Source organism: Artemia franciscana, chromosome 2 (assembly GCF_032884065.1).
Source record: "Artemia franciscana chromosome 2, ASM3288406v1, whole genome shotgun sequence".
In the NCBI taxonomy this organism is placed as follows: Eukaryota; Metazoa; Arthropoda; class Branchiopoda; order Anostraca; family Artemiidae; genus Artemia; species Artemia franciscana.
This window is the reverse complement of record NC_088864.1, coordinates 65,414,508-65,439,182: the sequence shown is the minus strand read 5'-3', so window position 1 is coordinate 65,439,182 and position 24,675 is coordinate 65,414,508. Positions and strand designations below refer to the sequence as shown.

General features: G+C 36.7%; 2 protein-coding genes across 2 annotated transcripts in view; one reads left to right on the top strand and one right to left on the bottom strand.

Moving 5' to 3' along the window:
• Positions 1-7,416: 7,416 nt before the first annotated feature.
• The window catches only part of LOC136043959 (polyisoprenoid diphosphate/phosphate phosphohydrolase PLPP6-like), a 35,714-nt gene continuing 18,455 nt past the window's right edge, over positions 7,417-24,675 (top strand). The window contains exon 1 of the mRNA XM_065729034.1: positions 7,417-7,494. The gene's annotated coding sequence lies outside the window, so the exon portion shown is untranslated. The remainder of the gene's footprint in view (positions 7,495-24,675) is intronic.
• LOC136035410 (craniofacial development protein 2-like) lies at positions 17,254-21,318 on the bottom strand. The gene is made up of 2 exons (XM_065717202.1): positions 21,192-21,318; positions 17,254-18,404 (listed from the first exon to the last, which is right to left on the bottom strand). Exons 1-2 carry the CDS (start codon positions 21,316-21,318, stop codon positions 17,254-17,256), a joined length of 1,278 nt encoding a protein of 425 aa, XP_065573274.1.

Below are 24,675 nucleotides of genomic sequence, written 5' to 3'. Positions count from 1 at the left end.
TATTCCAGAAATGTAGACAGAAAGTGTAATTTTCCGATACCAGATTTAGCACAAAGGTAATTGAAAGGAACAGAATGGTCTTTTAGATATCAATCGCTATTTGATTAGCTACCAAAAGCCTTTTTCCAACTTTCTACCCTCATTCCCGAATAATATATTTAGGCTCAGTGCTATACGCATGTTTCGTAACTGGCACTATTACTAAGAAGCAAATCGAGCTCATATTCATCCCCCGAAGTCCCGTTGAAAAGACATTCTAAAGAGGGTTTAACCACCTTTTAGCTCCCACCCATTCTAGAGATGGCATCAGAAATTACTCTTTTGGTGCCATATGGAGCTTTCCTCCAGATGTGACATACAGCCCCCCTCCCCCCTACAGAACTCAGAACCAAATCCCTCATTTGTTCACTTTAGAAAGTTTTAAAATAAGAATCTTTTAAACGTCTAAAGATTTTAAAGTTAAAATTCATCATCCCATAGGATTCGTGCTTTTGGCAAAAGTTTTAAAGCAAGCAAAAAATGATACTTTTTAAACTATCAAAATTAGATTCAAAAATGTAACTTTTGACTAAAGCCAATTAGAAACCAGGTTTCTTTTACTGGTTTGGTCAAAGAACTAGAGGTAAAAATCCTCGTTGTAAAAATAAATCTTTTGCAAGGAGGTTAGACCATATATTGAAAAGAACAGTTGTATTGCGATATTTCTGAGGTCAATCTACCCAGGGCTCAATTTAGAAATACGGGTTGATTCTGGATATATAAAGTGGACCTGGAAGTCAGGAGGGTATTCAGTAAAGTTCTGTCGTTGATGCACAACATACAGCTAACATATATTGAAGTCATATTATCTTTAGTTGTATATGAAGTAAGAAAATAAAGTTATTGTCAATAATTGTCTTTGTCTATGAGTCAAGATATAAGGTACAGTTCCTCTTGTCTATTGAATCGCTCCCAGGGGAATCTGCATAAATCAGGAGACCTGAACATCATAGTAATGATTCTGTCTCCATGGTTATAGGGATTTGTTTATAGAGCCCTCTTAGTCTATAACCCTTAGCTACCCTGCTCCCATGTTTAGATATATACTCCCCTTAAACGCCACTTTCAAAAAAAAAACCCGTAAAAGTGGCGCGGCCTGTAGGATGACTAAACCAGTAATAGAAATCTGGTTTCTAATTGGCTTTATTCAAAAGTTACATTTTTGATGAATGTAATGAATTTTGGGATGATGAATATTAACTTTAAAATCTTCAGACGTTAAAAATATTCATATTTTAAAACTTTCTAAAGTGAACAAATGAGGGATTTGGTTCTGATGTCTGTAGGGGGGAGGGGGGTTGTATGTCACATATCCCCTTTCCGGCTGTAGATTGACGCCCTCGTCAATCAGAACATCCCCTTTCCTTAAATTTTACCTTTCTTAAACTTCTTTATTGTCAAATATATATATATTTTTTTAATTCTTTCACCTCAAAATGATTATTTAAAGAAAATGTATATATTCCTACACCTTGTATTGAAACTACACCTTACACTTGAATTACATTAATACATCACTTGATATGAACAAGGTTTACACGTGAATACCTGAGTCCAATTGTTTATTTTTGTTTGAATTTTTATCTATTGTATTTAGTTGTTAGTTATTGTATGAAGTTGATAACAATATTGATGACCCTTTGTATTCATTCCAACACACAAGACATCATAAAACATGGAGTAATTTTCAAGCATGAAAATTCACTTCTAACCAGTAACAGCGCGTGGAAAATATTTATGAAACTAGATCCTAAGCCATTCGAAACTGTATTCCAACAAGTAATAAGACTAGAGAAAAATACCTATGACCTAAAGGAATCAATTTTTCAATTCCCAAGTTCGGACAAGGGACTACAAGCAAGCAAAAGTACCCATAAGGAGAAAAAAGATTCGCCAACCCCCACTTACCCAAAACTCAAGACAAAGAAATTAATAGATGATTTCGATGTAAAAATAGCCGAAATTGATAAAGCCATAGGACTTGGGAAAGCCATAGAAAAAAGGAGAAAAGGATCGACTAATGAAAACCAAAACTCAGGTACAAATAATATAGAAAACCCAAGTAAAACAATCCAATTAAAATCCAATTAAGAGAAAGAAAATTTTATGATGGACAATATGCACTTTTAAATGAGTTACCCACAGTATGGAATTACTTTAAAGAGCCCATTGCAAAGATTCCACAAATTACACAAGAAATCGTTCCAACTGAGGTCCAAACAGATATAATTGAGTCTAACCTTGTAACACGAAACAAAACAATTCCAGAAACAATAAAGGGTATAGAAGAGATAGAAGTAACGTCTAATACCACCAATAGTAAAGATAAACCAAAATATAAATTTAAATGCCAGTACTTCTGCATGATAATAAACGTTACAACAGAAACTACAAGGAACAACGAAACCTCCCGCCTTCCAAATGTTACAAATGATAATAATATAGAGACGACCACTAACAAAGTAGCAGAAACCTTAAAATGTACATCGAAGAAATATGAAATTACTACCTTCTGGGAATCCAATAGCCAAAACGAAGAAACTACACCCAAAACTGAATATACTACAGGAACGGAAATTGGAAAAACATTCCTCACAACTATGATCACGACTACTGACCCGCAACCAATGGAATTAGACACCTCACTAACAGAAATTACTACGGAAAATATCCCTAACATATTAATACCAGATAACAACGATAAAATGTTGATAACAGTAAGACAACCAGTAAGGTCCACTAGTTGGATATGGACTTCTACAAGAAAAGGAAGAATACAGGTTAGATGGCAAATCCATTTTGTTGACTCCGACTATGGGAGAACGCAGTGCATGGAGGGAGACATTAAGTGCCAGGATGAGTATCACAGAAGAGAATGTTGGACAATCGATGGTAAGAAAACTTGTGCACGACTGGCAATGGCTGATGAGCCAGCAGGAAATGAGTTGGAACTCCTCCCGGAATTAACTATAGAAAATCCTTATAAAATGCCTACTCACCAAGCTTTCCTCATATTATACAGACAAAGGTTGGAAGCATTATTTGAACTTTCTAAGGCAGAAATACATAAATTTAAACAAAGTACGACACGAATATTTGAAGTATTTTTCTGTAGAACAAAATATAAAAGATCAACTTGCCTAATCCCAATAATTGGGGAACTTGCTTCTCGTTTATTCGGTTTGTCTACTGAAGAAGATTTAAATATACTAACAGATAATGTTAAAAGATTAAATACTGCCATGAATACGACACTACATGTACAAAAAATACAAGCAAGTATAGCCAACTATCAAAAAGATAAAATTGAAACCATATCCAAGAAAATCTCAAGAACAGTCAACACAATGAATTATCTAAGAAATGAGGTCGACAGAGTAATTTCTGATTCTAGTTTAGCAACAGTTCCACTTGACATTATTATAATGTCATTATTGAATTTAGCCACCAATGTCAGTAGATTTGAGTTCGCGTTATTTGAATTAACAGGAGGATCCTTTTCCTAAAACTTGGTAGACCCCTCAGACCTAAAAGCCATCCTAAACGAAATAAAAACACATTTAACATTTGGCCTCCATTTACCAGTAGAACCAGAAGCTGCTAGCCTATTCTTATATTATACTAAACTAAAAGTACATATAACCGAAATTAATGAACAACTTTTTGCAGTAGTTACAATCCCATTAATTAATCGACAGTCCATATATGATCTATACAAGATATCTACTTTTCCCATTAACATTAAAGAAACCAACTCCTTCATGAGCATTATGCCTGAAGCAAAATATATGCTAATTGATCAAGACAGAAGAAAATATGCACTGGCTAATTCCCAGGATTTAAAAGAATGCGTGTCATTTAAAAATTTATTCTGCCAACTAACGCTACCTATATATAACGTTAAAATAGGGTCATGCATGCTAGATCTCTTCCTAAAGGAATCACAGTAACAAGATATTCCTAACTTATGTGATGCTCTAGTAGGAAGCACAAAAAGAGAAATCTTCATTAATTTACGGAATGACTTATGGTTATTTACAGTGCCTAAAAAGGCAAGAGGAACCCTATCCTGCTACAACAATGCGGAAAAAATTGATTCCAGTTATCGAACTGAAATACTGTTACAAGACATTGGAACGATTACAATTAAACAAGGTTGCAGACTCGTGACCAAAGAAACAACTGTACAAACACCTTTAATCACAAATAGCACAAACTTTATAAGCCCAAAAATAATAAACTTCCAAGGGATAAACTTCTCTTTTACAATGCCGAATATGAACAACGAAGAATCAAAAATATCAATAGGGCCAAATATAGAGAAAATTATGGGTACAATGCAGTTGGCAAAGATAAAAGAGGCATTAGATCTACAGATACCGTTGTTCCGACCGAAGACCAAAGATTAAAATACGTGGAGAGTCAATACGGATTATTCTCACCAAATTTGTGGTACAATATCATAATCACTATATTTATGGTATTTCTTATATCACTAACAATAAGAGCGCTACTGACAGTAAATTATGGAAACCTCTTAAGACGAAAAAAGACAAAAAACGATGCAATTGAGGCACAAAATATGCATCAATTAAATTCTACTGCTCCTGATGATATTATAAGCCATTATGATGGGAGGATATTACAGTACATGAAATCGAGGTCTTTTCCCGTATATTTATATATCCCGTCCCTACCTTAATAAATATTGTTGGTGTATGACAGCTAAAAGGCTAAGATGCAATTTAATTGTATTTCTTTTTGGCGGAATTACATCAGAAATATAAATATTTGGAAGAAAAATTTTATGTAAAGTCCATACCTCTGACAAGTACAAATCACTTGTCCATTTCTTAATATATACAAGAGAATAGAGGTTGTCTCTTGTAGTTGTTCTTTATTAACATAACACAATATTAATATATTGCCACATTTATCATAGCGTAATCATCCTTGAAACAAGTGCAATTAAATGTCACAATAATTAATGTTAACCGATGATCATGTGACTCACAAATATTTTATAACAATGCTTTTATAATTATGTACTATTATTGCTATTTTGTTTAATAGCCATATGATTCTGCCTGGAAATTTTTATTATAGAAATTGGCATACTCTGGCATTGGCCGACGATACGGCATGGTCAAAATTAAGAAACACCTATCATGTTTTATCAACCGCCAAAAATTTGCCCAAATCACAAATCTGACTGAACCGAACAGCTATCGCCCAAAGTAAGACTGCTCAAACAAGCTACAGCTACTGTCCTGCAATCATCTTCACCCCTCTAACTGAATGATAGAGACCTGAGAAGACACAATATCCATCTGAGAAGGTACACCCACCACACGCTCCCGAAGACATCACAACGTACAGCCTGCACCAACTTGAAACCCGACTTTAGCAACGTCACAAACACAGATGAAGATTTGGAAGAAAACAATTTAATCCTAATTTTATAACTTGTGCAACAACTGCCAAGTAAGGTCTTAAGAAATACCTTAGCTCTTGGCTCATTAAACAATCAACAAACGCTTTAAGAGCAATACAAATGCAGATAAGAACGGGAACGCAACAGAAGAGCCGTAGTACCAGCTGTACTATTGTACTTAAATTGCTAGGGGATAGGTGTCTTGGGTGTCGCACTTCCCATTTTGTCAGAAAACGTATAATTAAAATAAATTTCACAATTGCTAAAGTCTCAACCAGTAAATATGCTTTGAGGTAAAAGACTGAAAAATGACATTATCCTTAGACTTCAGTTCAATTAGTGAAATGGGCAAAAATATAAAAATTATGAATAGGTGTGAAACTAACATTCTAACAATAAGTGATGAACAATACAAGAAATGTCAATATTAAATTGAAATTTAAATTAAGTAAATGTGTCAGTGCGATCTTTATTATATAATTTTTATGTATTTGTACACTTTAATGTTAGAATACCTGGGATGAATTGAAAACTAAATACAAAAGATAAAAATTCAAATGAAAATAAACAATTGGAATCAGGTATTCACATGTAAACCTTGTTAATGTCAAGTGATGTATTAATGTAATTCAAGTGTAAGGTGTAGGTTCAATACAAGGTGTAGGAATATATACATTTTCTTTAAATAATCATTTTGAGGTGAAAGAAAAAAAATAAAAATATATATTTGACAATAAAGAACTTTAAGAAAGGTATAATTTAAGGAAAGGGGATGTTCTGATTGACGAGGGCGTCAATCTGCAGCGGGAAAGGGGATATGTGACATACAACCCCCCTCCCCCTACAGAAATCAGAACCAAACCCCTCACTTGTTCACTTTAGTAAGTTTTAGAATAAGAATCTTTTTAACGTCTGAAGATTTTAAAGTTAAAATTCATCATCCCATAGGATTCGTGCTTTTGGCACAAGTTTTACAGCAAGCAAAAAATGATACTTTTTAAACTATCAAAATTAGATTCAAAAATATAATTTTTGACTAAAGCCAATTAGAAACCAGGTATCTATTGCTGGTTTGGCTAAAGAACTAGAGGTGAAAGTCCTCGTTGTAAAAATAAATTTTTGCAAGGAGGTTAGACCATATGTAGGGTAATAAAAAGAACAGTTGTATTGCGACATTTCTGAGGTCAATCTACCCAGTACTCAATTTAGAAATCCGGGTTGATTCTGGATATATAAAGCGGACCTGGAAGTCAGGAGGGTATTCAGTAAAGTTCTGTCGTTGATGCAAAACATACAGCTAACACTTATTGAAGTCACATTATCTGAAGTTGTATATGAAGTAAGAAAATAAAGTTATTGTCAATAATTGTCTTTGTCTATGAGACAAGGTATCAGGTACAGTTCCTTTTGTCTATTGGATCGTTCCCAGGGGAATCTGCATAACTCAGGAGACCTGAAGACCACAGTAATGATTCTGTCTCCATGGTTATAGGGATTTGTTTATAGAGCCCTCTTAGTCTATATCCCTTAGTATGTTTAGATATGTACTCCCCTTAAACGCCATTTTCAAAGAACCCCCCCCCCGTAAATCAGAATAACTTAACAAATGACATTAGATATAAGCATTAGCTTTCAAATGAGACCTTAACCATTCCTCTGCGACTGTCCAGTAGTCAGCTAGGGTCCGAAAAAAGATCATTGATTGACACATCATTGATAGCTACGCTAAAATACGATTTTATTTTCGTTTAAGATAGAGGACTTTAAAAAAAAATGGCCAAGGGTAAAGTCGAGAAATAAATATTTGAATTAATACTTAGATATTTTCGCCTAAGAAGGGCTAAAATCTGGGCTACAACAGCATCCTCTATTTTTATGCTAGTTTAGAGTAGTGACAGCAAAAAAATACTGGCAGCTATGAGTTAACAGCTTTTCGAGTAAATTCAAAATTCGACAACGTGCTGAAGAGTGAATTTTTGGAACTGAAAGTGAATGCTTTTGTTTTCTCCGGGTTAGATAAAGTATGTTAAAGATTATTGAACAAATATCCATACAAAAAAACAGTAAATCTGAAAATAGTTAGTGAAATTCTTGCTAAGGTGCTTTTTCCTATCTTGAATGCAGCTGAAATAGGCAAATCAAACTCTTAGGAATGTATTCAGAGCTTTACTGATCTCCTGGGAACATGTTTTGAAGCATTCCTTTCCTATTTATAGGACATAAAACTGTGAGGATCTCAATCTTTGTGTTATAAAAGAAAAACCTTGTAAAATGGATATTCTGCTCAAATGAGATATGCAAAGAATGTGTTTTGAGCCTCATATCTTGGCTCAATGTGGTAAAATTTTAGTTAAGCTACTTTTTGCTATCTTGAAAAGGGGTCAGGCTAGGGAAATGAAGCCTTCATTTCCCAGGGCCAAAACAGGGCCTGGATATGAATCTGGGCCTCATATCCTGGATATGATTTCCCAGGGCCTGGATATGAATCCAGGGCCAAATCAGGATTAGGAATTAGTACAGTTTGTGTATAGAGCAAAAAAACCTTCATCAAACATTGTATAGGGAAAAAATGTCTAGCCAACTAGGTGACTAATGTAAATGATAATGTATAGGAAATAAATATGGTAATTTATAAGACATCTTTATCACAGATAAAGATTAGGCTATGTAATCTTTAAATTAGCTATTAGATCTCCCCTATTTACACATTTCAGCCTTAATCAGCCACCTAGTAAGCTAATAATAGGATTATATATACAATATTTAATTAGCTAACTAGTTGGCTCTTAATATTGTAGGTATATATAGTTTTAAATAGGCTAGCCAACAATTTAGCTATCAATAAAGTTTCTAATACACTTGTAGAATTAGCTAACTAGTTGGCTATTAAGATCCCAGGTATATTTAAGCATTAGTTTAAAATAACTAACAAGTCAGCTATCAATAAAGTTCCTAATGCATAGTAGAATTAGCTAACTTGTTCACTATTGAAGTCTTGGCTATATTCACATGTTTAGACTAGCCAACCAGTTGGCTATTAGTTCTAACCTAGGCTATAAGATCTTTTGGTTTATTTTAAAGCATAATGATCCAATTGCATAATTGTGGGGGTTTACATATCTAATTCCCTAGAGACATAGTTACTAGACCATTCTACTATGCTAAACAAAATGGATTTTCAAAGTTTTGACTAGATGTTTTTGGAAAATGACTGGGCTTGGGAGGAGGGCTGCTTGCTTTCCAATCCCTTTTTACTCTTATAAAGGGCATAAGAACTTTTAATTTGGAATCAAATTATCTCCTTTAAAAGTTCCAATGATATTTCTAGTTATTATGGAGCAGTGCTGCCTGTGATATTGCTTATGTTTTCTTGAAAACCTGCATGCATGTAGTTTTTTCATTTAGTTGAAATTCCCCTCTATAAGTTCCAGTTTAATACACATAGCATCTTTAGTTCTAGTAACTGCTGCAGTAGTATTAATATTATACACACAGTACATTCTGGCTAGTTAAAAATCCACCACAACCTACCCTTAAAGGTCTAACTTAACAGTGTAAGCTGTTCTTGAAATCTTGGCATGTCACCTTCTTGAAAATCCCTATCCTCATAATTTGTTTTGTTTTAGTTCAGAATCTGCCTAATTATTCCTTAAATTTTTTGCCTTAATTCTCTTGGTTGGCATAGTAGCACTAGTTGTAGTACCAGTATATATGCCTTTGGTTTCTTCACTATCTCCTTCAACAGATGCTAGAAGTTTCAACTTAATACCATCAAACATTTCTGATATGTCCCCTTGACAACCCATTTAGGCAAAGTATGTAGCAGCCATAGTAGTATAAGAAGAAGTAGTAGCATTAGGATACAAATATTTTCCTTTGGTTAGTACAAAATCCCCCACAACATACCCTCTTAGTTTCAACTTTACACACCAAAATGTTCCTAGGATGCTGCTGTTATGCCCTTTTGACAACCTTCATATAGATGAAGTGTTGTGATTCAGTTCACCTTCCCCCCTCAAAGTCCCCTGGAAATTTTACGTTTAGACCCTTAGGCTTAGTTGTAGTAGCAGTCACAATAGAAGTAATAGTATTAATAGTTGTAGCACTGGTAGCACTAGTATTATTAAAATTTTGCCTTTTGTTCAGTTGAACATTCCTCTCATCAAGTCCTGGAAATTTCAACTTAATACAATTAGCCATTGCTATGACATTGCTGATATGTCCTTTTGAAAATATGTATGTACATATACTTCTTAAAATTTTCATCTCAATGCTCTTAGCCTTACAAGTAGTTGCAAAAGAAGTAGTAGTTTAAGCATTAGCATTATTAGTTAATGTAGCAGGGATAGTAGTATTAGTAGTAGCATGCACATATTGCCTTTTTGTCAGATGATCTTTATTGTCAGAGAACCTTTAAGCACTTACTGAAAGTTCCAAGTTAATACCAAAATCAGTTCTTGAGATATGCTCTTTTGAGAATGTATATGCACCTAGTGTTTTGATTTAATTCATATTCCTGTCAATATTGTAAATGGAGTAGTGTGTTAGTAGTAGCAGTAGTAGGCTAGTGGTGGTACTTGTAGTAATAGTGATAGCATGCAAATAATGCCTTTTTGATCATCCCCCTTGTCATTTCTTGAAAGTTCTAAATTAGTATGCTCTGTCATTTCTGGGTTATGCTCTTTTGACAATCTGTATACACACAACATGTTTTGATTTAGCTTAACACTCACCTCAACATTCTCTGAAAGGCTCACCTGAACACCCTTTGTATTTTTAGAAAGTAAAGTTCATATATATGAACCTTTCTCAATAACATATGCTAAATGTAAACAATGAAGAAATTGCCTAACTTATTATCCTTGTCCTGAGAACTGTTTGGAGGTTGTTGGTAGGCCCAAAGACATAATTACTGGCACTTTCAACAATGCTGAACAAAATTGTTCTTTTAAAACTTTGATTTGATGTTGTTGTTGTGTAGTTGACGTTTGAGCAAATCAACTGCTTGTCTACATGCAATCTTCTTTCAAAACTTGGGCTTATGGAGCCAGGTCACTTTGAGAAAGACACAAAAAAAATTTGGCACAGGCCACATCAACACTTAAGATAACTTGGGAGAGTACTAGGACGTTGTACAGAGTGTTCTTGCTTAAATCACTTACACTAGTATGTATGTCACATCTCTATTCTGCTATTATTGCTTAAAATATCTATGAAAAGAAACATACTCAGATTTAAATAAGGCTAAAATACCAGAAAAAATAAATAGATAAAAAGTTCAATACAATAAAAATAGAAATTAATGCAGTTACTACAATTAAAGCATCTATAAAAGGAAACATAAATACAAAATAGAAAGGTCAATACAAAGAATATAAAAGCCAATACACTTATAACTTACAAAAAAATCAGTGAATGTTATGCAGATTACAACTCATTATATACTTAGTCAACAACAACATAGTTTTTCTATGGACCCACTTGGGGGACTTAGCCTGACCTAGGATTGCTCTCATTGTAAATGCACCAAATTCTTTATAATTTGGTTTCTAAACAGATTTCTTTGTACTTTATGAGAATATGCCAAACATCATCATGCTTATTACAAATTAAATAAAAAAAACAAGTTTTTTTAACTGAAAGTAAGGAGCAACATTAAAACTTAAAACGCACAGAAATTACTTCGTATATGAAAGAGGCTGCTTCCTCATCAACGCCCCGCTCTTTACGCTAAAGTTTGACTCTTTCTCTCAATTCTTCTTTTTAAAACAGTAAAAAACTTTAGCGTAAAGAGCGGGGCGTTGATGAGGAAGCAGCCTCTTTCATATACGAAGTAATTTCTGTGCGTTTTAAGTTTTAATGTTGCTCCTTACTTTCAGTTAAAAAAACTTGTTTTTTTTATTTAATTTCTGAACGTTTTTGAATCAATGCATGTTTTGATTTTGGCTCTCCGCAGAGGAATAATCAAAACGAAATTTGCATATTTTTTTTTTTTTGGCTCAATGGCTTTCTCATAATTTTGATCGAATGATTTTGAGAAAAAAAGAGCAGGGGACGAAGCCTAGTTGCCCCCCGATTTTTTGGTTAATTAAAAAGGCAACTAGAACTTTAAATTTTTTACGAATCTTTTTATTGGTAAAAGATTTACGTAACTTATAAATTAGCTTACGTAAAGAACTTTTGTATTCTCATGTTTTTATTACATATATGAGGGGATTCGCCCCATCGTCAGTACCTCGCTCTTTACACTAAAGCTTAAATTTTATCCCGATTCATTAAGAATGACCCCCTGAATCACAAAAGCTGTAGAATAAGTAGTTGAAATTACTGAAAATACTTTAGCGTAAAGAGCGAGGTATTAGAAGGAGGTGAGTCCCTCATATGGGTAATAATTTCTGTTTGTTTTAAGTTTTATTGCTGTTCCTTACTTCCAGCTGAAAAAGCTTTTTCACTTTTATTTTTTATTTTATTTTTTAAATAATGCTAGTAAATCCTGCTCTCCCTTCATGGAAATTTTCTTCTCCCATTACAAATTCTCGAAGGAAAGTTCCCCCAGCATATCCCCCTCTTCTCAACCCCTCCCCCAAACCAAAAAAATCCTCCTGAAAACGCCTGTATACTTCCCAATAACCTTTACTATATGTAAGCACAGGTCAAAGTTTGTAACTTGTTGCCCCTCCCATGGGGACTGTGGGGGAGTAAGTTGTCCCCAAAGACATAGTTATAAGGTTTTTTGACTACGTTGAATAAAATGGCTATCTCAGAATTTTGATCTGTTGACTTTGGGAAAATAATTAGCGTGGGAGGGGGCCTAGGTGCCCTCCAATTTTTTTGGTCACTTAAAAAGGGCACTAGAACTTTTCATTTCCGTTAGAATGAGCCCTCTTGCAACATTCTAGGACAACTGGGTCAATACGATCACCCCTGGGAAAAAAAAAAAAAAACAAACAAAAAAACAAATAAACACGCATCCGTGATCTGCCTTCTGGCAAAAAATGCAAAATTCCACATTTTTGTAGATAGGAGCTCAAAACTTCTACAGTAGGGTTCTCTGATACGCTTAATCTGATGGTGTGATTTTCGTTAAGATTCTATGACTTTTAGGGGGCGTTTCCCCCTATTTTCTAAAATAACACAAATTTTCTCAGGCTCGTAACTTTTGATGGGTAAGACTAAACTTGATGAAACTTATATATTTAAAACCAGCATTATAATGCGATTCTTTTGATGTAGCTATTGGTATCAAAATTCCATTTTTTAGAGTTTTGGTTACTATTGAGCCGGGTTGCTCCTTACTACAGTTTGTTACCACAAACTGTTTGATATCACAGAAAGGCGAACTAACTCCCCGCTATTTATGTAAATAAAACTGAACGGGTTTTGGCATGACCTGTCCTTAATCTAAAAACAGTAATAGAAACAGATCTAAGATCATGCACAAGTCCATCAGGTGGTGCCTTATAGTCATAAAGTTCTTAAATTGGATTTATGCAAGTTCTAATAAAATTATTGGTCTCTCTATCACATAACACCTTATAAATACATGCAAAATATTCATTTTGAGTGGGTTTTACACTTATACTCTGACCATTTAAAATACCCCACTTTGCCATTATATCTGCAGATTCATTTCCAGCAATTCCCACATGTGCTGGGACCCAGACTAGAAATATATTATTTCCCACAAGCTCTAACAACCTAACTATTTGGTGGATATTACAAACTAATTCACGACTAGGTGTATGCTCATTCATCAGGTACTTAAGGGCTGATGCTGAGTCAGAGCATATCATCCAACTCCAGGCATACCCATATGACTTAATAAATTCCGATGCCTTATATATAGCAATCATCTCAATTGAAAAAATAGACAGGCTGCCTGGTAACTTAAACTACATGAAACTGACATGAGGGACCACCACTGCACAGCCAGCACCCTTATCTGACTTGGAGCCATCAGTAAAAATTTGTATATGGTCTCTTAAGAGGTCAGTTTGTTTTAGCCAGGCATGTTTGAGAGTCAAGTTATTATCATCCCCATGATCAGGTACAGGAAAAGACACATTATTCTTTATTGCACATAGCTTATTCAATATATTATCCTCAAAAACTATCTCATTAATGGGTACTATATTTGGGCATTCATTTGAAAGCAAATTATTACACCTATAAAAAGCTGGAGTATTCCTATCCTTAAAGCTAACATCACTATTATGATTATTTATAATTTCCATCTTGATTATATGCTCATTTAAACTAGAATTTTTAGTGAAATACTTCACAAGTAACCTGTCACGTTGTAGCTTAAGCATGCTCACCCCTGATTCAATAATCATAGCTGGAATAGGGGCACTATTTAGGCAGCCAGTAAGTACACTGTGGGACACTGTATCCAACTTTTTTAGATTCTTCTGACTAGCACTACCATATATAAAGCTACCATAATCAAGCTTACTAACAATAACAGCCTTTATAATTTTACTAAGACACTTAAAAGAAGCACCCCTTTCCCCTAGGCACATTACATTTATTAGGTTTAATCTACTCCTAATATTACCTAACAAATACTGTATGTGTCTCAACCATGTCGTTTTACTATAAAAAATTAGGCCTAGGTAGCAGAAAGAGTCATTCAGCCTAATAGGCTGATTTACAACATTTACTTGTGGTACTGCAGTATTATTATTTTTTTGAGAAAAGCATACCAACTGTTTTCTCAGGTGATAATGTCATATTTTCTTGCTGCACCATTGTTGAACGTTATTTAATGCTTTTTGCATCACTGACTGTAAAAGAAGATTTGTTTTACCAGTTGTTACCAGGGCAATGTCATCAGAATCTATATAGGCCTTGCAGCCAAGGACAGTGGACATGTCCAGGTCAGTGCAATAAATTACCAACAGAATAGGACTTAAAACTCCCCCTTGGGGTAGACCCAAATCATTTTTAACCTAGAAATTTGTATTATACCCACTAGTGGCTACCCTAACCTCACAATTTCTCAAAAAGCTAGAAATACAATTTATGCAATTGTCAGGTATACCTATTTCGCCCGTTTTCTTTAAAAGTTCATCCAGATCAACTCGGTCAAAAGCAGACTTCATGTCTAGGAAAACTGCAAATGTAACTTCCTTGCATCTGAAGCCCTGTTTTATTTGGTTTTCAAGTCTAACTAAGCAGTCAGTTGTGCTCTGATTTGGGAGGAAACCAAACTGTTCTTTCTGTGCAGCTTTTATTACAAGCCCAAGGATTCTAATTTTAATCAGATGTTCCATTAGTTTACATAGGCAAGATGTTAGAGAAGTGGGCCTATATGAATCTGGATTAGAGGGATCCTTTCCTGTTTTAGGTATAGGGACTATGGATGTCTTTCTCCATTCTTTGGGAGTGTATCCTTCTTTGATGGACTTATTAAATAGATTCAGAAGAATATTTTTGGCTTCCTCTGGTAAACTTTTAAGCATTAAGCTATGTATTTGATCAGGGCCAGGTGCTCCCGGCCTTATTTTCTTTATAGCAGTTTCTAGTTCATCAATAGTGAATGGTTCCATTTTGGGTTGGTTATTATGATCTGTAGTTATAATAGTTTGTGCTTGATACTGATACCCTTGGTCATTTTTTATAAAATCATCTAGGATGATTTTCATTTTATCATCTAGAGCTGTGAACACCATGCCATCCTTTTTGAGGAGAATAGAAATTTTCGGGGGATTTTTTTGGCCTGTATTAATTTTGAAATTTCACCACACATCTTTTACATTTATATTATTTGAAATTTTTTCTTCAATTTATTTTTTCCGTCCTTCCCTTGTTTCTAGGAGTATAGTTTTTTTTTATGGTACTTGGTATTAACCAAGTGACATATACTTAATGCTCCTGCCGAAATGCTTCCGGCGTCGAGAATGATGCTACATGGTGCCTCCATTTGGACCGGTCTCTTGCAAGGATGTGGACATCCTCCTGAATATTTGCCATGACTAAGAAGGCACCTGTTGTGTCCTTCCATCTGGTTGGGGGACGACCTCTTGGGCGTTTCCTGCTGTGCAGCACGGGATCAAAGTCAAAAATCGTTCGTGTGGGAGTGTCTGGGGGGCATGCAAAGGAGATGTCCGTACCAGCGTAGTGTTCGTTGGGCGAGTTGGACTGAGAAGGGCGTTTGACCAGTTAACGCCAGGAGGTTCTCGTTGCTAACAAAATCGTGCCAACATAGTCCTTCAATGCGGCGAAGGTGTTTTGTTTGAGCTATATTTACGGTGCTAAGCACAAACCGAGTTGCTGGCCAAGTTTCGGCTCTGTAAAGAAGTAAGGATCCCACCAAAGCATTGTATATGCGCATCTTGGTCCTATGGCTGATAGAAGGTTTCCTCCAAAGGGCGCCTAGTCTTCCCACTACTGCTGAGGCTTTGGCAATTCGGTGCATTAGATTTTTAAGGATTGATCCATCATTTGAGAGGATAGAACCAAGGTATGTAAATTCCTCAACAATCTCAGCTGGTTTGTCACCAACCATTAGGACTGGCGGGGGACGCGGCGAATTATGGGGTTCAACAAACATCACTTTTGTCTTCTGCCAATTAATCGACAGCCCTATCTTTAAGGCTTCATCAGCAAGAATTTGTAGGGCTTCTGTGAGCTTTGACGGTAAATCGGAGACAAGAGCAAGGTCATCAGCGTCTGAAAGTACTCTATCGCCGTAATACAACCCAAACTGGAGGCGGTTTATGGTCCGAGTCATAATGTAGTCTATGACACAATTAAGTAGTTCTGGGGCAACAGCACAACCCTGACAGACTCCAGTATTGATTTCAACAGATGAGCTGCGTCTGCCATTGACTTGCAAGCAGCTCTCAGTCCCTTTGTGGAGCCGCTCAAAAAGGTTGCAGTACTTCGCTGGTAGTCCCGTTGTTTTCAATATGAGCCAGAGTGATTGCTGGTCGACAGAATCGAAAGCAGCCTTGAAATCCACAAAGGCAACATATGCTTTTTGTTGAAATTCTCGAGTCTTTTCTATCAGCTGCCGCATTGTGAATATTTGCTCCACGGTGGACCTTCCTGGCATCAAGCCAGCCTGTTGGATTCTTCGTTGGCTTCTGAGGAAAGTGGTAAAGCGGTCCAGGAGGGTCATAACGAAGAGCTTCCCGGGCACAGAGAGGAGTGTGATGCCACGATAGTTAGAGCAGATTCTGCGACTGCCTTTCCGTTTCCAGAGAGGCAGAATGATGCCCGCTCGCCAGTCTTTTGGAATCCATTCTGTACGAAATACTATGGAAAATAGTACTTGGAGCCAGAGAAGGGTCGCTGCCTCACCATATTTCAGCAGTTCTGCAGGGATACCACAGACTCCTGGGGCTCGGTTATTTTTCATCCGTTTCAGAGAATTTAAAATTTCTGTAGAGGTGAAGGGGTGGTGCACACTTTCACACGGGGCCTCAGGGGTGTTGGATGCAACTTGAAGAAGGTCAGGGTCGGGTTGGCTAACATAGTCCAGGGTTAGAAGTGAAGAGAAGTGATCCTTCCAGGCGGACAGTTGAGCGCTCTCGTCAGTGATAATATTTCCATTATTAGATATGATAGGGCCTAGAGAGGATGGCTTTCCATCTGTAAGATCCCAAAGGAGTTTGTATAAAGTTGATATGTCACCCTTTCTGGCGGCCTCCTCGAGATCAGCTGCCTTTTTTTCGGTGAACAGCTTTCTGTCTCTGTGGAGAAATTTATTTCTTATGCCATTTAGACGTCTGTAGGTAACCATGTCCTTCGCTAGGCGTGCTTTGCGATGCTTTTCAATAATATCGAGAGTTTCCTGCGATATCCAGGAAATTTTTTCTGGGTTTCAAACGACCAATAGTACTTTCGGCCAAAAGCAGTACGCCATCCTTGAATAGTTGCCATGCTTCTTCAGATTCCGAAATTTGACCAAGACAGTCGAAACGGTTTGAGATGGAGACAGCATAGACCTGGCGCGTGTTGGAGTCTGTGAGATTATTCAGGTCTAATTTGGGAGGACGGTGGTCACTTTTCTGGGCTTTCAGGTGTAGTCTAAGGTTAGAAACGACAAGCCTATGGTCGGTGTTTCCCAATTCTGCACTTCTGTAAGTTCGGCAATTAGTTATAGAGGAACGCCAGCGTCGGGACACGATTATGTAGTCTAACATCTTTCTTGTTCGTCCGTCATTGCTATACCAGGTATATTTGTGAACTTCTTTCCTTTGAAAAAGGATGTTGGTGATCACGAGATCGTGCATGTTGCACAGCTGAAGGAGCCTTAGCCTAGTCTCGTTCAAGCAGTCGGGTTTTACAGGTCCTAGAACACTATTCCAAACACCGTCTGTATCTCTGACAGTGCCGTTGAAGTCGCCAAGAAGGGTTAAAACATCATGAGGGGATACTTTTTCTAGGATGCTAGACAGCGGGGCGTAAAAACAATCTTTCACCTCATCTGAGGCTTGGTTTGTTGGGGCGTAGCAGACAATGATGGTCCATTTTCCATGTTTGTGCTGGATTTGCGCTGTTAGTATCCTGTCTGAAATTTGCTCGTAAGAAAGGAGGCTCCTCCTGGTCCGAGAGTCTAGCACAAGTGCGACTTCATTAGTTTTGGTTCTCTGGTCATCCGACCAGATTAGGTGATAGCCTTCACTGATGTCCTCAGAGTCATTTCCTATAAGGCGAGCTTCAGTTACGCCTGCTACAGCCACGCCAAAACGCTTGAGTTCTAGCGCAAGCATTGACTTTGCTCCAGGGAAGTTAAGGGTCAGAACATTCCAGGTGGCCAGACAAAGACCACCTTGGTCAATAAGGTTCAAATAATGGTCAAATTTCGGTCCGGGGACATGCTGAAGTCTTGAAGGGTAAAAAGAAGATCGATCATCCAAGGCAATAACATCACTAATCGTTGCAATTAGGTTCGGGTGGAGGGTCGCAAGCCCAACCGACCCTAGGCCTGGGACCTGATTAGCTAGAGTCTATCTATTGAGTTTCCCTGGGGTGGGCTCCACCCACCTTGTGAGGTCAAGGCCACCCTTTACGTGGAGCGTTTAGTTAGGGGATTCCTCCATATCCAGTGGTACGTGGTCAGCAGACCAAGGTCTGCTTCATTCCAGACGAGCTCCACCCACCACCAAGTGACATTCTGAAAAATTAGAAAAAATGAGGTATTTTTAACTTATGAATGGGTGATCGGATGTCAATGAAATTTGATATTTAGAAGAATATCGTGTCTCAAAGCTCCTATTTAAAATCCTGACCGGATCTGGTGACATTGGGGGGAGTTTGGGCGGGGAACCTAAAATCATGGAAAACGCTTAGATTGGAGGGATTGGGATGAAACTTGGTAGGAAAAATAAGCAGAAGTCTTAGATACGTGATCGACATAATTGGAACGGATCCGCTCTATTGGGGGCGGGAGGGTTAATTCTGAAAAATTAGAAAAAATGACATGACGTATTTTTAACTTACAAAGGAGTGATCAGATCTTCATGAAACTTCATATTTAGAAGGACCCCGTAACTCAGATCTCTTATTTTAAATCTCAACTGGATCCTGCGTCATTGGGGAGGGGGGGAGTTGGGCGGGGGACCGAAAATCTTAGAAAATACTTAAAAAGGAGAGATCAGGATGAAACTAGGTGGGAAGAATAAAAACCTGTCTAAGATACGTGAGATACATGAGGTGATCGAATCTTAATGAAACTTGATATATATAGAAGGTAACAAAAAGTTTTAACTTACGAACGGTAAGTTAAAGGTTTTAACTTACGAACGGTTGATCAGATCTTAATGAAATTTGATGTTTGGAAGGATATCGTGTCTCAGAGCTATTGTTTTAAATCCCGACTGGATCTGGTGACATTGGGGGGGGGGGAGTTGGGAGGAGGAAACCTAAAATCTTGGAAAACACTTAGAGTGAAGGGATGAAACTTGGTGGGAAAAATAAGCACAAGTCCTAGATACATGATTGACCTAACCGGAACGGATCCGCTCTCTTTGGAGTAGGTGGGGGGGGGGGGGTTAATTCTGAAAAACTAGAAAAAATGAGGTATTTTTAACTTATGAACAGGTGATCGGATCTCAATGAAATTTCATATTTATAAGGATATCGTGTCTCAAAGCTCTTATTTTAAATCTCGACCGGATTTGGTGACATTGGGGGGAGTTTTTTTTTGGGGGGGGAACCTAAAATCATGGAAAACGCTTAGATTGGAGGGATCGGGATGAAAATCGGTGGGAAAAATAAGCAGAAGTCTTAGATACGTGATTGATATAATTAGAACGGATCCGCTCTATTGGGGAGGGGGGAGGGTTAATTCTGAAAAATTAGAAAAAATGACGTATTTTTAACTTACAAAGGAGTGATCAAATATTCATGAAACTTCATATTTAGAAGGAACTCGTAACTCAGATCTCTTATTTTAAATCTCAACTGGATTCAGCGTCATTGGGGGGGGGGCAGTTGGGCGGGGGACCGAAAATTGGAGGAGGGAAACAGAAATCTTGGAAAATGCTTAGAGTGGAGAGATCAGGATGAAACTTGATGGGAAGAATAAGCACAAGTTCTAGATACGTGATTGATATAATTGGAACGGATCCGTTCTCTTTGGAGGAGCTGGGGGGTGTTAATTTGGAATAAATAGAAAAATTGAGGTATTTTTAACTTAAGAACGGGTGACCGGATCTTAATGAAATTTGATATTTAGAAGGAATTCATGTCTCAGAGCTCTTATTTTAAATCCCAACAAGATCTGTTAACATTGGGGGATTTGGAGGGGGAAATTTTGGAAAAAGTTGGGAGTGGAGGAATCGGGATGAGGCTTGGTGGATAGAATAAGCAAATGTCCTTGATACGTGATGAAAGGAACCGTACTGGATTTGCTCTCTTTGGGGGAGTTGGGGGAGGGGTTCAGTGATTTGGCGAGTTTGGTGCTTCTAAACGTGCAAGGACGATGAAAATTGGTAGGCGTGTCAGGGAGCTGCACAAATTGACTGGATAAAGTCGTTTTCCCAAATTTGACTATCTGGGGGGCTAAAGGGAGAGGAAAAATTAAAAAAAAATAGGCATTTATAACTTACGAGTGGGTTATCGGATTTTGATGAATTTTGATATTTGGAAGGACATCATGACTCAGAGCTCTTATTTTAAATCCTAACCGGCATTAAGCCTCTGATTTTCCTTTTAAATCAGTCTATTGATTCTTAGAATTTTTTTAGAGCTTATACCATATGAGCTCTTGGTTCTTAGCTCTTCTTGCCTCGTCACAAGTGCCATATGAGCTCTTAGATCTTGTTTTTAGATGCAGCAGCCCTATTCATCTCTATTTTTTTATTTATTGCTGGATTCCTCCTTTTTTTCTTGTCCAACCAAGCTTTTTCACATTTTACATTCCAGCCAGGAATGGAATTTCTTTTCTTTCCTTGCACTTAGAGAACCCAAAAATATCTTCACTAGTCTTCACTAGCAAATCTGTTACTTGTTTATTTAGTAAAACAATTGAATTATCAATCAATATTTTTTGTAGTTTAGATGCTTTTGTACTTTGCCAACTGGGCCAATTATTGCTACAGAAATTCCACATTATTGCTCTCTGTAAATCAAGGTAATCTATGGATTCCTCTACTTGCACAATTAATGGAAGGTGGTCAGATTCCACAGTATCAGCTAGTTTCAACATGTTGGTTTAGGGCTAATGAATAGGGAACAAGTGATAAATCTAAAGTAGAATTCTTACCATTGGTTACATTTAGCCTAGTACCCAGGTCACATGCTGTAATAAGACAAAGATTACTATCAGGTTCCAAAATGTAACCAGCGAATGCAAATGACTGTTGGTCCTGTTGTGATGTAGTGTACCACATTTTATTATGAAGATTGAAGTCACCCCCTATAAATTTATCATTTTCACAGTAATCATTTACCTTTTTAAATTGATTCAGGTCAAAATCCACTTTTGCTCTATTTATAGTAGTTGACAATAGATAACCATCTATTTTCCTCAAGTTTAATATCTATCAGACCAACTTCATTATTACCTGTAAAGGGCAAAGTTATCTCCCTAAAGGATATATTCTCTCTAACCAATGTCAGCAGACCTCCCCCTTTTCTCCCTTCTCTATCCCACCTTATAGGATGAAAATCCACAAATTTTGGTGTTTTCTTTTCATAGGCTAGAAGAGTCTCTTGAAGGAGGATCAAATCAGATTTTGCTCTTACAATTAGTGTATTTATTAAAGCAGTTCTAGTTTTTCCCATTCCTTGTGTGTTTAGTTGCAAGACCTTCATGATTTACTGATGTGCTTCCCCTTTTTTAAATGTTTACCTTTGTCTGGTGAGGTCTCTTTATCAGGTGATGTACAAGCTCTTTTGGTCATTATTATCTCACTTTGATCCTTTTCTTTTTCATCATTTCTTAGAAATATTTTAGTTGACTCAAGGACCAGAACAAGAACTTCATCTAGGACCCTACTAAAATTTTGTACAATTTTTGTTTTTCTGATGTTTTTGGCAACGTATCTATCAGTGCCTCACATATAGTAGAGGGTAGAGAGGCAACTGAATTAAGACACTTTTCTAATTTGTCCAGTCTAGTACTTTGTTCACTTAGGCTAGAGTTTTGCTTTCTTTCAATATTATTTTCATTGATCACAGTATTTTGACTTGTTGAGGGAATTGTTGATTTACTTATTTGGCATAGAGCCTCCTTATAAGTCATATTTTTTGTATATACTACTTCAAGAGCTTCTGTTCGTTCATAAAAATGGACACATTTTTTGTTGTTAGCAGGGTATGGGCCCTTGCAATTTGCACACACAAGAAATTGATCTTCGGGTTTCTTATCTTTATCAGAGCATTCATTTAAATTATGATTTCCTGAGCATAGAAGGCATCTTTCACCAGCCCAGCAATTTAGAGCAGTATGACCAAATTTTTGGAATTTGTAGCACCTTAAGGCAGGGGGTATATATTGATTTACATTATATAATGCACCCCATATTGAAACTCTTCTTGCGAATTTAACTTCTCCCTGATATTCAATAGTGACCCTAAACACATTTTCTTTAATTTTTTGCATAGCATCTCTCTTTTCCATAAAACTAATATTACTTACTTCTGAATCGTTTTGTATTTCACTCTTTATTTCCTCTTTATGAGTAAATCCTTTAAGAATAAAAACGATAGCTCTCTTATTTTTTATTTGTTGAGCATTTCTAATATCTTTCCTTTCAAAGAGGAGCATTTCAGGTCTTTTAGAGCTAATAATTTACAAGCAATTTCTTCACGTTTTGCTAGTATTTCTACACTGTCACCAGGACCTGGGTATTGACTGACCAGTCCATAATTACCTTTACATTCATGTTTACTAAATTCCTTTGTTAAGTATCTACCTTAAAATATTCTGCCATTCCTGAGGATAATTGCCTCTCTATTTTCTATAAAACCCTTAGCTAGAGTATAAACACTAGTCATTTTAGTCTGTTTGTTCAAGCATAATACATCAGTATGAATTATATACAAGTCCTTTATACAAAGTCTATACAAGTCCTATATACAAGTCCTTTCCTGAACATCTGTTCACAATCATGTGTGGAGGTGCAGGGGGCTCCCCATCCATCCCCACGAGCCAAAAACACCAAGTAACCTAAAAAACTAGCCAATGAGTAGCCTAAATTATCCTAGAAATATGAGAAAAACAAATTAACATACTCTTACTACTTTCTTAGACTAGGCAAGAAGCTTAAATAACACTTTTCACAGACTTATGATAGACAAATATTTCCAACAGACAAGTATATACGGGGAACATTCAATTGTACAAAAAAGCTATGTACAAAACTTGCATAAGTTCTACAGTCAACCAGAAGCCTTTCCACCCTTAGGAGGTAGCTACTATTATATTCCCAGAATGCAACCATTGGATCAAATCAATGTCAAATAGAGAGTCACTGAAATGCTGCAGTTAGTGGGAAATGCTGAATTGCCCACTAACTGACAAAGGTATTCTCTGTTTTGGTTCCTGAATTTCTGAAGAGGGCTGGTCTGAGGTCCTAGCTAATCCTGATGTCAATTCTAAAGTTAAAATCCTTCAAAGGAAGGTATATGATAATTATGGAAAATCTATTCCCGAAAAGAAAACTAAAAGGTGTTCAAATGATAAACCCTATGTCAATGAATCTCTAAAAGCCAAGATCAAAGAAAAAATTTCTTTACTTTGTAATGGTAAAAAGATGAAGCCAACCATATGTTGGAAATGATAAAAAAACAAATATGAAAAGCAGCTGCCATGTACTATAAAAACACTATGAAAGATATTTTTAATTATAACCCTAAGAAGTAGTATGATCTAGTTAAAAAACTTTCTGGCAAGCAAATTAGTAATATTGATTTCCAGCTTGATGAGCATAGTATTAAAACTTCTAATGATCTGAACAAACACCTTGCCCAGATTATCCAGGCATTACCTGAACTTTATGCAGAGACTCTTGATAGACCCCATAGTCAGGATGAAAACCTTTCCCATATATCACTAAAGGATATTGAGAAGAAGATAAATAACCTGAAAAGGACAAGTACATGCCCATCAGATATTCCAATTGTATTTGTCAAAGCCTTCTCTGACAGGCTGTCCTTACCACTGGCGGATATTTTCTGCACAATCACTGAAAGTGGGTTCTACCCTGACACCTGGAAGCAGGGATTCATGACGCCAATTCAGAAGAAGGGCAACCAATTAATCAATGCTCACCTCAGTTTTTTCGAAATTGTATGAAAGATTTCTGACTACCACTACTACTACTACTAATAACTCACTGCAGCACCAAGCCACCTTGGGCCAACACAGCTACGCACGCTCCTCCTCCAACCTAATCTTTTTAAAGCTTCCCTCTTTACACCCTCACAGGAAGTTCCCATTTCCTTTAAATCTTTATTTATGACATCCTTCCACCCCAGACAAGGACGACCTGCTTTCCGTGAAGCCCCAGACGGTTGGCCAAAAAGGACAATCTTCGGTAATCTGCCATCCTTCATCCATGGCCTAGCCATCTCAACCTTTCTTTCATTATAGTCCTAGAAAGCGGGATTGAACCACATTTTTCGCACAACTTAATGTTTGAAATACGGTCAGTCAGCCGGGTACCCAGAACAATCCTTAGATTGTACAATTTCTCTAGAAAACATCTTGTAAATTTTCATCTACTTTTCGGAGCGCCCATGCT

Excerpts from the sequence above, each read along its gene's own strand:
- LOC136035410 (XM_065717202.1), bottom strand. The coding sequence starts at position 21,318 with ATGTGGTACACTACATCACAACAGGACCAACAGTCATTTGCATTCGCT. Across the intron at positions 18,405-21,191 it reads TAGGCTAAATGTAACCAATG|GGTCGGTTGGGCTTGCGACC; the intron begins GTAAGAATTCTA and ends TCCCAGGCCTAG.